The sequence below is a fragment of the Glandiceps talaboti genome, chromosome 7 (assembly GCF_964340395.1).
Source record: "Glandiceps talaboti chromosome 7, keGlaTala1.1, whole genome shotgun sequence".
NCBI lineage: Eukaryota > Metazoa > Hemichordata > Enteropneusta > Spengelidae > Glandiceps > Glandiceps talaboti.
This window is the reverse complement of record NC_135555.1, coordinates 7,002,689-7,020,872: the sequence shown is the minus strand read 5'-3', so window position 1 is coordinate 7,020,872 and position 18,184 is coordinate 7,002,689. Positions and strand designations below refer to the sequence as shown.

General features: G+C 33.3%; 1 protein-coding gene across 1 annotated transcript in view; it reads right to left on the bottom strand.

The window, feature by feature from the left end:
* Positions 1 to 1,254: 1,254 nt before the first annotated feature.
* The window catches only part of LOC144437838 (uncharacterized), a 38,144-nt gene continuing 21,214 nt past the window's right edge, over positions 1,255 to 18,184 (bottom strand). Inside the window, exons 16-26 of the mRNA XM_078126867.1 lie at positions 17,312 to 17,431; positions 16,595 to 16,741; positions 15,113 to 15,265; positions 14,394 to 14,579; positions 13,259 to 13,288; positions 12,526 to 12,783; positions 11,555 to 11,803; positions 10,176 to 10,373; positions 8,128 to 8,610; positions 7,278 to 7,433; positions 1,255 to 6,376 (exon numbers count right to left, since the gene is read on the bottom strand). Coding sequence (XP_077982993.1) covers positions 5,964 to 6,376; positions 7,278 to 7,433; positions 8,128 to 8,610; positions 10,176 to 10,373; positions 11,555 to 11,803; positions 12,526 to 12,783; positions 13,259 to 13,288; positions 14,394 to 14,579; positions 15,113 to 15,265; positions 16,595 to 16,741; positions 17,312 to 17,431 — 2,393 coding nt within the window. The 3' untranslated portion in view covers positions 1,255 to 5,963. The remainder of the gene's footprint in view (positions 6,377 to 7,277; positions 7,434 to 8,127; positions 8,611 to 10,175; positions 10,374 to 11,554; positions 11,804 to 12,525; positions 12,784 to 13,258; positions 13,289 to 14,393; positions 14,580 to 15,112; positions 15,266 to 16,594; positions 16,742 to 17,311; positions 17,432 to 18,184) is intronic.

The following is an 18,184-nucleotide window of genomic DNA, read 5'->3' as shown; positions in this document are numbered from 1 at the left end:
CGATTCCAATCTGTAATGGCTGTACATCTGATAGGAAGAAATAAATAACACAGAGACCACTGGAAAACAATGGAAAACCTGAACTACATGTAGACACACAAGGAAAAAAAATACATATACTGAAATGAAATAAAAAATTATAAAATCTAACTACCCAACCAATTCTAAAATTGAGCATAATCGGAACCACACAAGTAATTTGTTATCAACTTATCAACATCTGCTGCCAGCAGCAGTGTTTATGTCATAATCCGTCTTTGGATGTTTACACAGTATTCCACAGATACACATATATTGCCACACTAAGTTATGTTCATAAAACCCTTTCTACAACTGTATCAGCTGGAACATACATGTCCAGGAAAGGCTAAATAACTCAAAGTAATCTGTATGTATTGACATATCCATAGCATACCCACCTAGATCCTTCAATACAACTGCTCTGTATGAAATACAATGCAAATCATAAACCCTGAAACAAAACGTAGCCTGGCTCGACAACAATCTCACTATCATTGCTACAGTTTCTCTTGTCTGGCTAGACAAAATATCTCTTTGATGTTGTAAATCTTCTCGCATGTCTCGACACAAATCTAATTAATATTGCCACATATGTTATACTATAATACTATTAGTCTGGCACGACAAGAACTGAATTACAATTGTTACATTTAAGTCAATTGTGTCTGAAAAATATCAAAGAACCAAGCCAACCTTAGGTTTACCAGGGACGTATAAATTTTGCGATGATCTCCTAAGATAATGGTAGCTCACGAAAAGAAAAAGTGTAACAATATTGATAGAGGTGTTTGTTACACCAGACGGTTGACGAAACGCTGTTGCTAAGATTTTTGTCTAGCAAGACGACGTTTTGTTTCAGCGTTTATGATTTTTCGTTGTATGATTTGATGACTATAGAATATGGTATTCAAACATGCTAATTTCTCCCCATAAAAAAACGAGAGAAACCTGCCTGTAAAATTGCTTATATATGAGTACAGCACACCAGTTTTTAACATAACCATCAAACAGGATTCTCAAGTCAGCTCACATTATCAACAGCAATATTAAATGTGAATGAATTCATATGGAATGAACATATGATTTGAATAAGTTAAATATAGCCAAACTTTGAAAATGTTTGCTTAAGATCTAAAGGTAGGGGCATTAAATCATCAAATGTCACACACACACACATTCATAATTCGAAACATACATGCACACAGACAGCCTATACTCACAACATGGCTTGTTAGAAACCAATTTATTCAAAACTCTTGAATATATATACATGTATGTATTCTTTTTAATATTCCCAAATGGTAACATATCTCCTTAGGATATTATAATACTTCATGTATTATATTTATACGTCTATGCCCCTTAGCAAAATATAAAATAATGAAGTTTATGTTACAGCTCAGATGATGTTGGTTTGCTGTTTCACTCATGGGACATTATGTCTTTTGACACAAAGATAGACATATTTCAACCCTAGACTAACAATAACAGAGAAACAACAAACACAACATGCAGGATCCTTAGCCCAATCACATTGAACAATGATAAGCATTGCTACTCTTTTACACAGCACAGTAAAAAACAGGCTTCTAATGATAACATTACACATGGACTTTATGATTTTAATGGCCTTAATTGTTTATTTTCTAACTGATACTCAACATATCAACATCCCCACTGTGTGTGGCACCATAGATGGTGGCACATAGTGGTATGTAAATAGCTTCGTTTGCATTAGGAGCTGTCTGAGGTGTGTTATACACGAGCGATACACCAAGCCAACATCATTTTAGCTGTAACAGTGCTCTGCTCCATCAGAAGCACAGAGAACCTTAAGCAATAACAGACAATTGTTAATGTGTAAATTTTGTTTCAAATAGTAAAATGTTTTTATTCCCATTTTACTGGATTGGAATGTATTAAAAATGAATCATTAAAAATTCTTGAGTAAGGGTTCTTTACCATTTCCATTATTTACAAGATATATTAATAATTGTATTATCTTTTGATAATAATAATGATAATGCAGATTTATAATGCACCTTTCCTCCCGAGAGCTCAAGGCTCTCACAATTATTACCCCAGGCATGGATCAATGGCAGCACAACAGCCCTTTATACTTCCTCAACTCCCTTGGGAGCATACAATCCAGTGGAGCCTCTATAAGCGCATAGGAATAAAGCATTCACATTGCAACCTCTATCCTACCAGGTCCCCAATTATACAGCTGGGTTGACTAAGGCACAATCATGGTTATCTTGCCAAGAACTGTAGCCATTCAGAAACAAATGGCAGCAATGGGCCTCGAACCTGCAACCTGCAGATTTCAAGCCGGTCACACTAACCATTCACCCATCATGACTCCAAATATATATGACACATCCTAATTATGGAGTGCACCAAAACCTTAGTTAATTGTACATGTACTTTTCAACATGATTATTGTGACAGTATGGCTAAAATAACATTGCAATCATTGACTTATGAAAATAATGATGAATATACAACATATAGTATCTGGAACATGTTGTCCAGTTATATAGTTATTTATCAGGATAAAGAATGTAAATTGATGGTGTAGGAATATATTTCATTAGCATTACGCAGACTAAAATATTCATGGACACTCCTCATCATCATTATCAACTACTTTCTTCAACAATTAATCTACATAAACAAGTCTGCATCACACATGGTGGAATGAAGTTTTTACTTCTAGACTGCTGTCCAGTTGAGATAAATAACTTAGTTCTATCTTAACACTATCTTTATCATATTAAGGTTTCAAGAAAATGCAAGATTTAGGTTAACTTTACTAATCCTGTAAAGCCAGAATAATCTTTGTCCTACTGGTATGCCCATTTAAGTTGCTTTTGGCTTTGATCTCAAAGATCTGGGAAAAGTTCACATTGACTAATCTATTAGCAGAAATTTCATCTTTGACAAAAACGCCGGTCTGAATGTGAGCTGTGTCACTGTATACCTTATATTACTGTATACAGTAGTTCTAAATAAATTTTACAAAGTGGGGATTTTTTGTTCCTAAATTTGACTAGATCGGAACTGTTTGCAATTTAAGTATACTCCCCATACTGTAACACTTTATGTAAATCCTGAAACATTCAGCATGTGTGGTAAAGAAATACCATTTGATACATTACTGTCAGGGCTGGTTTTCATTTTTGGTTTCGTAACTTTGAAATTCTTTGTACTTTGCACCTTAAATCTTGACCACAAATGACTTTTCTGTTACAAAATTGCAGTTACAAAATTTCCCCAAAATGGTTTCGTGCCTTTGAAATTCTTTGTACTTTGCAAGCTAAATCTTCACCACAAAATGACTTTTCTGTTACAAAGTTGCAGTTACAAAATTTCCCAAAAATGGTAGAAAAGTTGGTACAATAATATTGAAAGCATTCTTTTGATTAATTATTGACCTATGATCTTGTACACTGGCAAAGTTTGGTCACAGTTCAATTCACACAACATTTGGTTAAAATCTAATACTCTTAACAGTATTAAAAATTGAGAATATGTTCACATTTCTCAGTTTACAAAACATTGTATGTATAAAATAATATTTTGTTAAAGGTTGTTTTGTTTTTAAAGCTGCACCAGCTGCAACAGGAATGTATTTTTTGAAATGTGTTATTGGATATAATACTTTACTCATAATATCATACACACTGAGCAGTACTGAATCACCTGTAGGTGAACATATTTGTGTAGCTGTATGGTGCAATTTATCCAATCAGATTGATTTTTATGTCCGCTACCAATATTTTAGTTGCCCACTGAATCTTGATTTCAACCTATTACTACACTACTCATCAGTGAAATAGCAGTCTAATTGATATTTACGATGTCTAAGTATTGACATTTCAATACGCTTCAGTCTGTATATTGATGGTTCTCTGATCTGATCTAAAACTGACAGCCCAGTTACTGCTAGTTTAGGTTTAAAGATGTTTTATATTCTCATGTACGGTACTCTAGCTGTAAAAACTAGTTCAAAAAGATTATTTATGGTGACAAAGAGATAACAGACAAAAACATTAATTCACTGACAGCATTGACCTATTAATGTAAAAATGTTTCCATGTATTAAAATACAAATTAAAACCACAAACTGGTAGCAATTAATGCCATTTAAACCTAATATGTTAATATATTTGAAAAATATACCAAATTAACACATAATACTTTATAGCATACCTAAATCTCAAAACTGAGCAATTAAGATATTAGCCCCTCAGTGTCGACACATACATGTGTAAAACGGCATTTTGCAAGTGTCATTATGAGAAATCACTGACATTGTTATATAGTCCTACTTTAGTGCTTGCAATACTGGCAATATTGTAAATTCTTATTCTTCATCAGTTCCCACCAGTGCCCCCTCTATATGTTGATATTCCACTCATGCACTGCAATTTCTTGGGATGTACTAAACGGTATGTTCCTGAATATTTGCTATTTGGCGACTAATAAAGAAACCAAGCTTTTATCATTTTGACCAAAAAATTTATACACATTTTCAGTGTAGGGCAGATGCTACTTTTGAAATTCATAACAATTCGCTGACTTTATTTAAAATTAATTTTATGTAAACATTTTTGAGTAAACTTTTTTTTCTGTCAAGTCCTTAAAAATCATTTACTTTGTTACAATAATATCTTACTTGAAATAGTGATGATAATGCACTACATGTAGTTATTCTACAGGGCTTGTTGAATAAAATTATGATTGGTTGATTGCTTTTTTTCATAAGCATAGCTTGCTGTAAAATTTTGTGAATAGTTATGGTCACTCCTATTGTCTCCCTAATACACTGATAATGATACATCATCAATCCAGGTACTTTAATACCATCTAGCACAATAATATGATAGAACCCCACGAGGCATGAGTATGACATATTTGTCATATTTGCACAAGTGCTTGCAGTCACGGTTCTCTGAAACCGTACTTTCATGACTATGATAGCAAGTGGAAGAGCAGCAGAAAACACTGGTGCAAGTTATCAATGGTTCAAATGTAATAGTTAACCAGAAGTACATGAAAAGTGATAAACGGTTTTAGTTTAAATGACTAAACTGTCTAATTGACAACTTAATACATGATGATATACGTGATTGTAATTGATCATAACATCAGACAAGTATCATACACGTAATAATGGAAACGTCACTTTCAAATGTAGAACCAAATGAAAAGAAAACAGTCCTGCTGTCTATAGTGTTAGGTTGGCTAAATAAACAGTGTCTCTCTTGTGGATTTTCATTATACAAATGCATATGTTGTGTGTGTGTGTGTGTGTGTGTGTGTGTACTAAGCTTTTATCTTGTTCTCCGTGTTCAGATTTTTATTAGTATTTTAATTGAATTTTTTTACCAGTGTTTTTTCTTTTGAGCAAACTCTTTTTCTATTCTTTTTTTAACCGATATGTAAATTCAAATAATTTTGAACATATGTATATGTTAAACAAGTTCTTGGGTATATGGATGAAACATAATTTCATTTATGTTGAATGATCAATCAATCAATCAATCGTTTATTCAGTATTGTTGGCCACCAGCCAAACAATATACGCTGAATGCCTGTATAATGTCTAAATTCTTTTCATTGAACTTGAAGTATATACTGTAAGAGAATGAAGATATTACTGATGCAGGTGCACTTATTGTGGTAACGCAAAAAAGGATTAAATGATAAATGAAGTGAACAACATTTAAACAACTGATTCTCTTTCACTTGAAGATTGTACATTGAACCATTTCATGATCCTTTGGCCCTAAAGATACATGAATTGCAGATTTGCATAGATTAAAGTTCTACTGACAGTATACTTAGTAAAACCTCAGCCTATCAAACAATTTGGTGGTCTGATGTAAAACTCGACTGTAATAAAATTCAAGATATTGCCTTCATGATTATGGCAATTACACTTTCTCATCAGCAGTGTGTAGTGATGCCGGTGTGAAAGTATTAGCAGATGCCAGATCATTGTGTGTAAATTCAATCTCTTCACTCAAGTTTACGTCCTTTGTTTTCAGTGTTTCATATTCACTCTGTTTAACAGCTTCTAGTGGGGTGTAATCGGCATCTTCCCCATCATACATCGATTTGCCGAGTTTCTTTGTGTTATCACGTTTCGGTTGTCCTCCTTGAATTTCATCATAATATCCTTCATTGTTGTGACCATGATCTTGATTTCCCTTACTCTTGGGGATCGACTGTCTTCTTCGCATGACTATGACAATGATGACTATAATCACAATAATGATAACGACGACAGCAACTACCACAATGACAATTACAATCACGTAGGGGAATCCATCCTCATGTGCAAGACCTAAAGTGAGATTAAAAAAAATATATTCTTTAATCCTTCCAGAATTTCAGTCTAGAATTTTTTTTGGAATTTTTTTTCTTGCTTAAAGTTTCACAATGACCACAGTTAAGTGTCAGGGTGTGGATAGCTGCAAATAATCTGACAAAGAGGAGAAACATATAACTCCAAAGAGTGCATAATAATTAACAAATGACCACAACCATAAAATTTCCCTAGTACAAGCACAGGGGTCAGGAGAAATAAACAACCTTTTTTTAATGATTGTTTGGATTTCTAATATTATTTTCTTATTTTTCTCTAGATTTCAAATAAAAGATTTTGATATTACAATTATCATAACTATCATTTTCTCTGATTGTCTTTTCCTATTTCCTACTGCTATCACTTTCTTATCAGAGCTTAACAGCTTTGTATTAATTAGTGTACAGCTAATCCTAGAAAAAACTCACATGCTATTTGCCCAATTAACACACTATCCTAACCAGTGTAAATATCTACTGATTGGACTAATGTTAATAGTCCATTAGTGGGACCAGTAGCTGTTTACACCGGGCAGGGCAATGTATTAATTGGGCAAATAGGTCATGAGTTTGTTTAGGATTAGAGATGTGCACTAATTATGCAAAGTTGATAACTCTGATAAGACAATGGTTGTAGATAGGAAAAGACAGCTAATGATAGTTATGAAAACACAGTTATGGTGGTAATATTTAAACTTTATTTGAAATATATGGGAAAACTATATTAAAAATCTGGAAAATCATCAAAAAAACCCATTTATTTCTCTTGACCACTGTGGGACATGTAAAAAACAACTGAATACTGCAGTCGCTACATTTTCAAAATCAAATGCCAATTACATACAAGTTGAGGATAATACACATATCACGACAAAACTTACAGTGTGATTCCCTGAAGCTGCCAATGCCTTTTGTATATTTGCCATCTTTGCATTGTTCACACTCCAATTGTGCTTCCTCTTTCTGGAACTCATTCGCAGGACAGAATATACAATCATTCATTGTTGGATCATAGTATGAACCAAGAGGACAAGGTACTGAAAAGTTAAATGGTGTGTTATGAGACTGTGTGGTGGATAATTTATGTAAGAGTTGATCACTATAAATTTAACATAGATAAACTCCTGATAAGAGTGACTGACATGTCAGAGACAAATTTGCCAAAATACTATAAAGTAATAGACTTTTTATAAGTGGTACAATTATAAAATTATATGATTTGTGTTCACTTAAATTTGTTGCAAGGGTGAATCTCTATCTTTCCTATAATTCAACATAATGTCTGTGTGTGGCAATTAAAGTGGCCATATGATGATTGAGGGTATTTATTTTGGATTTTTAAGTCATGATGTCTTCCTGCTTGAAAAATAAATGTGAAACAACATATACCAAGTCCTTGTTTGTAACTTAATAAATTGCAAAAGGTTAATAAATGTGTCAAATGTTTGTTATTGTTAGATGTGCAATAACAATATTTCTACACATATTTCTACCTTTTTGCAAAGTACTCGAGTTACAGACAGACTTTAATTGTCATTGTTGTTTCCACATTGAGTTTCCAAGTAGGAAGCCAACTTGAAGATAAATTTGTTTTATAAATTAAAACTCCAAAATAAATTTACCAATCTTCATCCATATGGCTTAGAGCTTAATATCTATAACTTTAAAATGAAGTTTACATAAATACACAATATCTTTGATGTTAACACATTATATTTATTATTGACTTACCACAGCCATCTGATGTAGAAACGTGACCTTCAAAGCATGTCCACACTGGTTCATATGCTTGAAATGAGTTTGGATCAGACTGGATCACTTGACCATCGATTTCTAAATTTAGGGATCCATTTTTCAGCAGATGTTCTAAACTGTTCATGGTTTCATTCATGTCTTTCTGCATCACTTCAAGTAGATCAATGGAAGCCTCTTCATCCTCAAGTGGGGAATTGTTGACATCATTGGAGATTTTAATTTCCAATTCAACAATCAAATCATTGTCAGTCTGTCGTTTGGATCTTTTTCCACATTTGACTGTGAAACTGTCTTTTGTACATACTCTCATTCGCCCCCTACCGCAGAGGCCATGATCATCCAAATGAGCATGTAATTTGTCAATAAATTCTTGCAAGTCAGTATCATCGATCAGATCTTGACATGCACCTTTGTAGACAAATTTAGCTAATGCTGCTACATTAATGCCTGGTGCAGCACCTAAGAAAAGAATATGGAATGTGATACTAATGTTATAATAAACCATAAACAATGGCTATAAATATACGTTCAAATATAACATAAACTCTTTGTCTCTTGATACATCCCAAGCATATGACATGGAGTCATAACATTGCACCGCATTGTGTCATCATGTGATATAAAAACTTGTAAGTGTAGCTATACACGTAACACATACGAAATGAAATACCTTGAAATTTACTGGAATGGACTGACTCTAAAATCTGTGCCTCCATTGACCTGAACATGTTGAATTGCACACAAACATAGACAATAGAGACACACTTTCAAATAGTTTAATGAATTTGAATCTCTAAATGGTAACTGACCTCCACTGTGCATGTTTTCCCTAAATTTTCTCACTTTCTACTTGATCTTTTTTTATATTATTCGTGTCAAATATGACTTGAAATGATTTAAACTTTTGAAACCCTAAAATTAGTGATACTTTTATGATATAACTAAGTTGTGTTTTACTTCTGAATGGTGCTCTAAATGGCCTCCAAATGGTGTTCATTTTTCAAACAGCTCTTACCATGTCCCCCTCCCAGCCCCCCCCCCCCAGTGCTTGTATAGCATGCGCACACGCACTTCTCCCCATACTGTTTCCAGTTCTCTCCCTACTTTGAAACTTACTAAAACCCCTAGGTTTACAATTATATTAACTCCATTTCTAATATTGTACTTTACAATTAGCTGAATTAATCTATAATAGTAATAGTTCACTCAATCTATCTAAGAGATATCCTAGAACTTTTGGTTACTAAATTATGAATATTTTGCATGTGCATGAACAGACAATCATACTTCTCATAGGGTTCCTGTCTAAAGAACTTTATACATGTGAAGCAATGGATTTAGGACAGCAATTTACCAGATACACTTAAAATTTCTGTAAATGTAACAAGTAAAATTAACTATGCAGTGCGCTGTATTGTGCTTTGAGAATCTAGAGTGGCTTTTGCAAGCACAAGAAGAATATTTCTTGTCAACAGATGTCGGGGGGGGGGGGGGGGGGGTCAGTGTGTTTTTTTATTTGTCATGGGGGGGGGGGTAGATTGTTTTGTGGATGAATCACAGGGGGGGGGGGGCACTATTTTTAAGTACAGCACAAACAAGAAGTCACCGGCCCACCCCGGCCGTAAAAACTGATCACTCCCTTACTTGCCATTTGTAACTCTCAGGCATTAGTACTCTGGCAATCAAGGTCTCAGTTTACTAAGATAGACACAGACTTAAAGTGTTGTTCTTTGTGGTACATTACATAAGCGGGGTGATAGCAGTGCCTCTGTTGTGTGAATCTAGTCACCCTAATCAAGATAGTGTAAACACTGAGTGTTCCAAAAATGTACATTGTAAAATCATTAAGTCATCAAAAATGGCACCCTACTGTGAGTACAGTTAAAATAGATTATATCAACATATATATTTTTAGTTTGTGTCTATCTAAATAAACTTAGTAGTAAAATCATATCTGAGACAATCATGATAACATAATGTGTGCAGAATGTATGCTTTAATTTAAAAGAATTGTTAACACTTACGGACACATCGAGGTGGACTGACTGGATTCCATTTCTCATTAATGCAATTGTACACATTTCTTCCTTTAAATGGATAATATTTTGTTATTTTACCACTTCTCTCTATTTCCTTGCAATATACCACACACTGAAATGCAGTTGCTGTTTCACTACAAGTCAAAGCTCCATACTTTGGAACACTCAATTCAGGGCATTCCCCTATAACAGAATTTAACAAATCAAAAAAAGTTGTTAACAGCAAGGACTAAGTATAATGTGCATCACATCTGAGCACATTTTTTATTTAACTTTCATCAGGTTATAGATCTCTTCAATTACACAAAACAATGTCTTTACTTAGGAAAAACTACTAACTTATTTTTATTGAGATTGTAAATTCTAATACCAGCAAAACATTACAATAATCTTATAACTGCCTCAAGACACTATTTGTATTACTTAACACTTTTTACCAGAGTTTATATGTGGCCTTGAACACATATACTGAACTTAAGAAATATTCTTCATCTCATAACTTAATACAAATAACTCTCCTAATTTTCTTCGCAATTTGAAAATGATAAAAAGGACAAATATGATCTGTATGTTCATCTAAATGAAGCAACTTGTGTGGAATATATTTTTTACCACTAAAACTTGCCAATTTGTTGAAGATTTGGAAAATTCATGCAACATATTGCAAAGATATGAATATCAATTGATGCATCTCTAAATCTATCATGATAATACCCATTTAAAATTGCTTCAATCTCTTAACATTATTAGAAAATATATGCAAATTAAATATTTAATATGCAAGTTTAAAGTTTCAGAACAAATATATCGACCCCATTTCATATGACAAGCAATTATTCAATTATTAATTCTAAAATTGGAATATGATAATGCTAATTACGGAAACTTTTCACTTGTGAAATGGCATTTGCCAAGATTATAATTTTATTTATAGTTAAATCCTATAGGTATGACAAAAAACAACTAAATTAAGCAACTAGAATACATTGGGGCGAGTATTGTTTTAATCTGTCATATTGAACTTCAGAAATGAGGAAAGAAACACAATTATACATTTCACATTTCACATTTCACTGCATATGACACAAAATAAACAATACATTTAAAAAATGAGGGTAGAAACATGAGAGACCCCTACAAGATTTACAGTAGAAATCATACTACATGTATGACCATAGGGCTGTTTTAATCACAGTTTCTAATATTCTTAGTATTATTTTATCAGAAAAGCCTTGAGGATTACATAGGATTATTCAATAGTTTTGGACCACAGTTTTCTATAAGCTTGGCCTAACAACAGTTTTTCATACCAAGAATTTAAATTCTTAGTGTGGACCTGTAATTAAGTAAAATAAAAGTCTTACCTAAGCTGTGTATGATTGTAACAGTAAAACTACAGGTAGCTGTATTTTCTGATGTGTCTGTAGCTGTTACAGTAACAGTACTTTCACCTTCATAAAAATCACTTCCACTCACACGGTCTGTAGTAGCTGGTAATAACAATTCTATGTTGTCAGTAGCAACAGGATCATCCCATTCAACTGACATAGAGTCATCAGAAGTAGTATATGACTGGTCAGATGGACAGGAAGTGATAACTGGTGGATGTGGATCTATAAAAAAGATGAATTCATAAAAATGAATGATTAATGTTCACTTCTTTAAATACACATCAAAAATATTAATCTTGATTGGGTACACATATATTAAGGATGAATACTAAAATTATAGTCTGTGTGCTAGATATATGAAACTCCATGATATGAATAAAACATTAAAATTGGCAAATCCTTGACAATAATACAGATGAATTAACTTTTATAAGAATAAAGGTCAATTACATGTATATTCATCTTTATGGCAAATTAGTTTATTGAATGATTCAATCGTGAAGAGTTAAAATATTTTGCTTTTGAATTGTGGTTTTTTTATAAACTATAACCACAGACACTAAGGGATGATCACACAATGCCACACGAGCTCAATAAGCGAACTTTGTTCGTTTAGTGAGGGGGTCTGGTGTCAATGTGATTGCAGAACTTCATTTTTGCACTTCTAACCACATTTCAACAGAAAGCTGTCACTCATTCAATGATAACAGCTATTGTATTTACTCCTGAGATGTTGATAAGTTGATAAACATTTACTTCAAATGTGGGATATATGGTACTGTACTGTACTGTACTGTACTGTACAGTACTATATATATATATATATGTGCAGAGTGACTTCAACTTTCACTATATGCATAATAGATGGCTGATACATGACGTATAAATATGACATTAAAATAACAACAATATTTCAGATATACCCACAGTATTGTTGCACTTACCAGCTACTATCACCTTGAATCGGCACCAAACATTACTACCAACTGCCTGAACATTGACATGTATTCCATCTCTGGTCACATCACTGAATTGAAGAGTTCCTGGAATTTCTACATTACCACCAACAATCTCATGTTCAATGATGTTGCCATTCCCATCTTGAGCCTGGATGTCAATATCAATGTCAGCAGTATCACCATCAGGTGGCACATTGAATGTAAGATCTTGTCCTTCTGGACACTGGGTAAATAATGGTACTCCTAGTAGATAAAAAGATAATTGAAAGTCCAGATTCTATCATTAAACAAAATGTCTAACATTTCAATAAAGTTCAAAGATTATTATCACTGATCTATTATTTGACCTCTCTGATATCTGAATTCAGTCACTCATAAAAGCAGTCAATTGATAACACCTAGGTTATTTGGTATGCGAAATTATAAACTCCACATATATTATAAAATAGATGTGGTAAAAAAAACATGTAACCATTTAATGAGGAGTCTCAAGTAGCTATACAATACCTATCATTTGATAAATGTAGATGAGATTTTCTGTTATGTTATACAATATATTTTCTTTGGAGTCTATAGTAGTCTAGCTGCTATAGCCCTTGAACTAGTCTTACTTATAAAAGCACCCCAAAAGCACAGATCCAAGGTCTTTCTAAAAGACTAATTGTACTGACATAAAAACTGAAAGACATAATTGTTATAAGAGTATCAGTTTGTTTACCTGGGGGTACTGTTGTGACTGATGGTGCACCTAGAAAATTCAAAACAAAAGTCATTGTGAAAATAATATGCAAAATTAATGTCCACATGGCCTTTATAATGCTGCTATGCAATGAAAAGGGTTTCAAATTTTTAAAAGATGCCATCTCCAAACAGGTTTTCTTCACCTCCAGTCATACCATGTGCATCACAGCAAGTCTATGAGCTTTTAATGTGATTTTAATACAGATTTTCATGTTTTTTAAATGTGTATATATGAAACTGTAGTAAAGCAGCATTCAAAGTGACTAATATTAATTATTCGAGGGTTTCACTGGACAGTATTGTTTGGTGTTCGGTGGGCATCATGTAATCTAGGGCTCACAAAATGGCAGGTAGGTAGGTTGGTTGGTATGTTGATTGGTGCATCATTGTTACTTTTGCTACACACTGTTATGTCATTGTTTCAATGTGTATGGCTATTTTTGTGTTTATTTTTGAATGCTCAATGAAAAAGCAACTCTATTCTTACCATAACAAATGACACCGGCATATTGCTTTTGCTAGAGGCTGTGATCATGGTAGTTTTGAACAGTGCTTGAAACATCCCTTTAAAATTGCAGACCATTCTGGCAATATTTTTTAACCAAAAGTGACTATATTACTTCAGACCTAATTTGCATATAATGCATGTCTGGTACAAATTTCATCTGGACACCACTAGGAACAGCCCTATCAAGCGTCAAACCAACATGCCCGTAATTTGGTAAGTTTAACTTTTTTAATAACAAAGTACACTTGGGACCACTCTACCAGGTAAATGTTTGACTTTATCCAAAATCCCCATTTTGTTTACTATTAATTCACATCCCTGCAGTGTAATCAGAACAGTTTCCCTACTTAACATTCTAATTTACAACCATATGAGAATCAGCTTGCTTGTTCTTGTCTTGAAGTCTACATGTATTACTAATAAACAGACTGACAGACTAGACAGAGACAGACATGGACTAAGTTTGACTAACAGATGGACAAATGATTTTAATTACATATTAAGCATTACTGATTCAGAACCTTAATTCAGTTGTGTCTGAATATAATGCTTGATTACTAATTTGTTTAAATTTTAAGATATATTTTAGAGTAAATTTACTCACCAATACAAGAGTCAGCAGAAGTTACTCCATGCCATTGACCATTACTTTGACAGATGAATTGTGTCAGTTGTGAATTAGCTGGCATGTATCCATTATTACATTCCAATGTACATATGTACACTGAACTATCAACAGCACAGATCAGCTCACCATTTGTTGGTTTTGTCAAATCTCCACAAGGTGGTTCTAAAAAAGTACAAAATGTTAACTAATGTTGATGAAATCATTTTCAATAGACTCTAATTCTGTTATAATGCTACTTAAGGATTCACTTGTCAGAACTTTATATTTCTCAAACTCAGGTATCTGTACTTATTACTTATTTTAAATAATTTCCACTCAATAATTAAGATACATGAATTAACCTGTACTAAAATGTTTCAATACTTCTATTCAGCTGAATTACCATCCATTGATGATATTTGTGTACATGTACACTAGCTTGGTATCCATGCATACAAAGTTATGAATTGAAAGGTCGAACCTTGTTGGCAACAAATTTTGAATTTCATTGATATAACAGGGTCTGGTCACATAAGCAACTTCAACAAGTTTAAAGCATAAGTAAGACAAACGAAGAACAGAAAGGATGACTTTGATATCTTTCTAGATATTTGAAAGCAATTTTTTTATTGTATGTTTTAAAGTTGACCAACTTCATGTTGTGTCATGAAGCAAATTAAATGTAGACATTATGATAAATAAGACTGTTGCCATACCTCCCTCTTCACATGTGCCTTCATCATTCATCATATAGTTCGCATCACATATACACTGTGTCCACCCCCTATGTCCTTTAGTAGTGGAATGGGCTGGACAAGGCTGACAGTTTGATGTACTAAGACTCTCCTTGAATTTATTGATAGGACATTCTGAAAAAAATACACACACACAATAAAAAAGAAGGCATTATAAGGTAGATGAGTATACAAAGAAATAACTTTAAAGTCTCCTTCTTTCATCTTGAATTTGCTCAAAGTATTTTTGAAGTCAACTTATAAGCATGTCATCTGATTTTTTTTCATTTCTGCAGCATTCTTGAAAATAGTGCTTATATCTCAGACCACTAAAATGTTAGAGGTCTGAGCTTTATATATAGAGAGTAAGATATTAAAGTGTTGAAAATGATAACGTTTGAAAATATCACTCATAAGTTAATATGTTTTCATATAATTGTTTTATAAAAATGTCTCTTCAATCTGTAATGGGTTTTTCAGCAATAAATGTTGTACTGTGTGAAGTAACAAGTGCTCTTTTAATGAGCACAATTACTGGAAAGAAAATATAACATGGTCTTTACAACTTTTCATCTTTTGCTGAATTTACATATATGATGAATTCTTTTTGAATATGCTGTGTAACACATACATTATACTGCTTGCAACTTTAACTAAAGATCATAGAATGAGCTTTGGTGACCACTTTCCTTAGAAATCAATCTTGCCAAACTTGGCATATGAAAGTGTGTTCGCTTCTGATGCAATATAAAACTATGATGATATTTGTTACAACAGAGTTAACAGACAGTGGAATTTTGGCCGTATTGGATTCAAACATGATTTCTATTTGAAAGATTTCAATAGTGACAGCTGATTTGCATAGTGACCACTGATTTGCATAGTGACAACTGATTTGCATGGTGACCACTGATTTGCATGGTGACCACTGATTTGCATGGTGACCACTGATTTGCATGGTGATAACTGATTTGTACGGTGATAACTGATTTGTACGGTGATAACTGATTTGCATAGTGACCACTGATTTGCATAGTGACCACTGATTTGCATGGTGATAACTGATTTGCATGGTGACCACTGATTTGCATGGTGATAACTGATTTGCATGGTGATAACTGATTTGCATGGTGACAACTGATTTGCATGGTGATAACTGATTTGCATGGTGACCACTGATTTGCATGGTGACAACTGATTTGCATGGTGATAACTGATTTGCATGGTGACAACTGATTTGCATGGTGATAACTGATTTGTACGGTGATAACTGATTTGCATGGTGACCACTGATTTGCATGGTGACCACTGGGTGATCTATTTGTCTGAGTTTGGGTTTGAATATCGTATTGGTTAATCTTCAAGCTTAATCTAAGATTGTCATGATCTATGCATGTTTACTTACTTTACCATCATGCAAAATGCAAAATACATGTAGTCTGAAATTGAACACTTAATACTTACCATTACAGCTTGATCCATCACCTTGGTAACCTCCTTTACAGACACACTGATAATGACCTGGGTTACAGGCATCCTCACTGCAATCTGCATTAACATCACAATTACTGGTACAAAGAGAAGAACTGGTCACTAGCCATGTGTCTGAACCTATTGGAAAAATAGAAACGGTCAGAAGTCTAAGAACTGGTCACTAGCCATGTGTCTAAATTCTAAGTTAGAATAAACAACATTTGCAGCTCATATACGTTAAATAGACAACACTTTCTTTAACAGACGTGGTAGAGAATACCCCAGAATCTATGATCATCTGTTGCAGCCTACCAAAAGATGTTGCATTAATTCCCAATCTACTAGTTTGCCATCTAGTGGCAGCGAGCAAACAGGGCTAGATGTTTTAGTCGAAAGCTTTGAAATTCATTAACACTTTTGCATTTGAAGTTGAGTGAAATTATTTTTGTAATTAAAATCCATACCAGTTGTGAAAGGTTTCAAATCATTTAAATTTCATACATTCCTCCCTCTTCTTCTGCAACTTTCCCACTGTCAGTTTAATATCTGAAAATTTTGGCATTACATTAAGATACAGAATTACAGAAAAGTTCATGCTATACATTGTAAATTTTCTTTTAGGGAAAAGCAGAACCCCTTTAAATATACTTTTAGATACACAGACACTATGTCCAATTGAGGATTTGTCTTTGATATCTCTATACTTACATGAAATACATGTCTTCATATCACTATCAAGTCTAAAACCACTATTACACAAGCAATGGAAACCACCAGGGACTTCTTGACATCCGTCACTACAATCATTATTTAAACAACCGCCTGTACCTATATGTACAAATGGCAATTATGAAAATTACTTTTAGCAATCAAAATATAAAAGTTAGGAAATAATTAATAGTGAAAAATAACAATTAGGAAGCAGAACGTCAAAGGTTAAATTACACATAAGTCTATCTAATAAAATTTCTCGTTGATATCATATATTTAAATTGCTGGAAATTGTCCACTACAATACTGAGACGTGATATTTAATTTTGTACGAGTCCTTAATATACCGGTACTTTTAACCCGTAGAGCTGGATAATGCTCAACTTGATGTTTCTCTGAAACTGCAAGTAAATGTAGGTTATCCAAACCATGACAAACTCTCCAAAAGCCAAAGTTTATGAAAAATCCTCAAGTTTCTCAGAGTGGCATTGCCCCTCGTTTAACTTTTAAGTAAATTATTCAAGATCACAACAGTTAGGACATATTACATGATGGTTTCCCCCCATTAGCCATTCAAGTGCTACAAACCCAACTTAGTAAGCCAGCAAGCTGGGTATAATAAACATTCAATTTGTTTAATTGTGAAGCCCCACTTGCTTGGCTTATGGCTTCATCCTGTAATGATTTATACATGACACTGTAAGCAAGTAATTCAAACTCCTATAAATGACATGATTAATATAATAAATATATAAAAAAGATCATAAATATTTATGAGTTTCAAAGGACGTTTACAGTTTCGACTTATGAAAATAACAAATGGAAGTGAAAGTCACATAAAATATACATTGTATTCATCTGCAAACATCA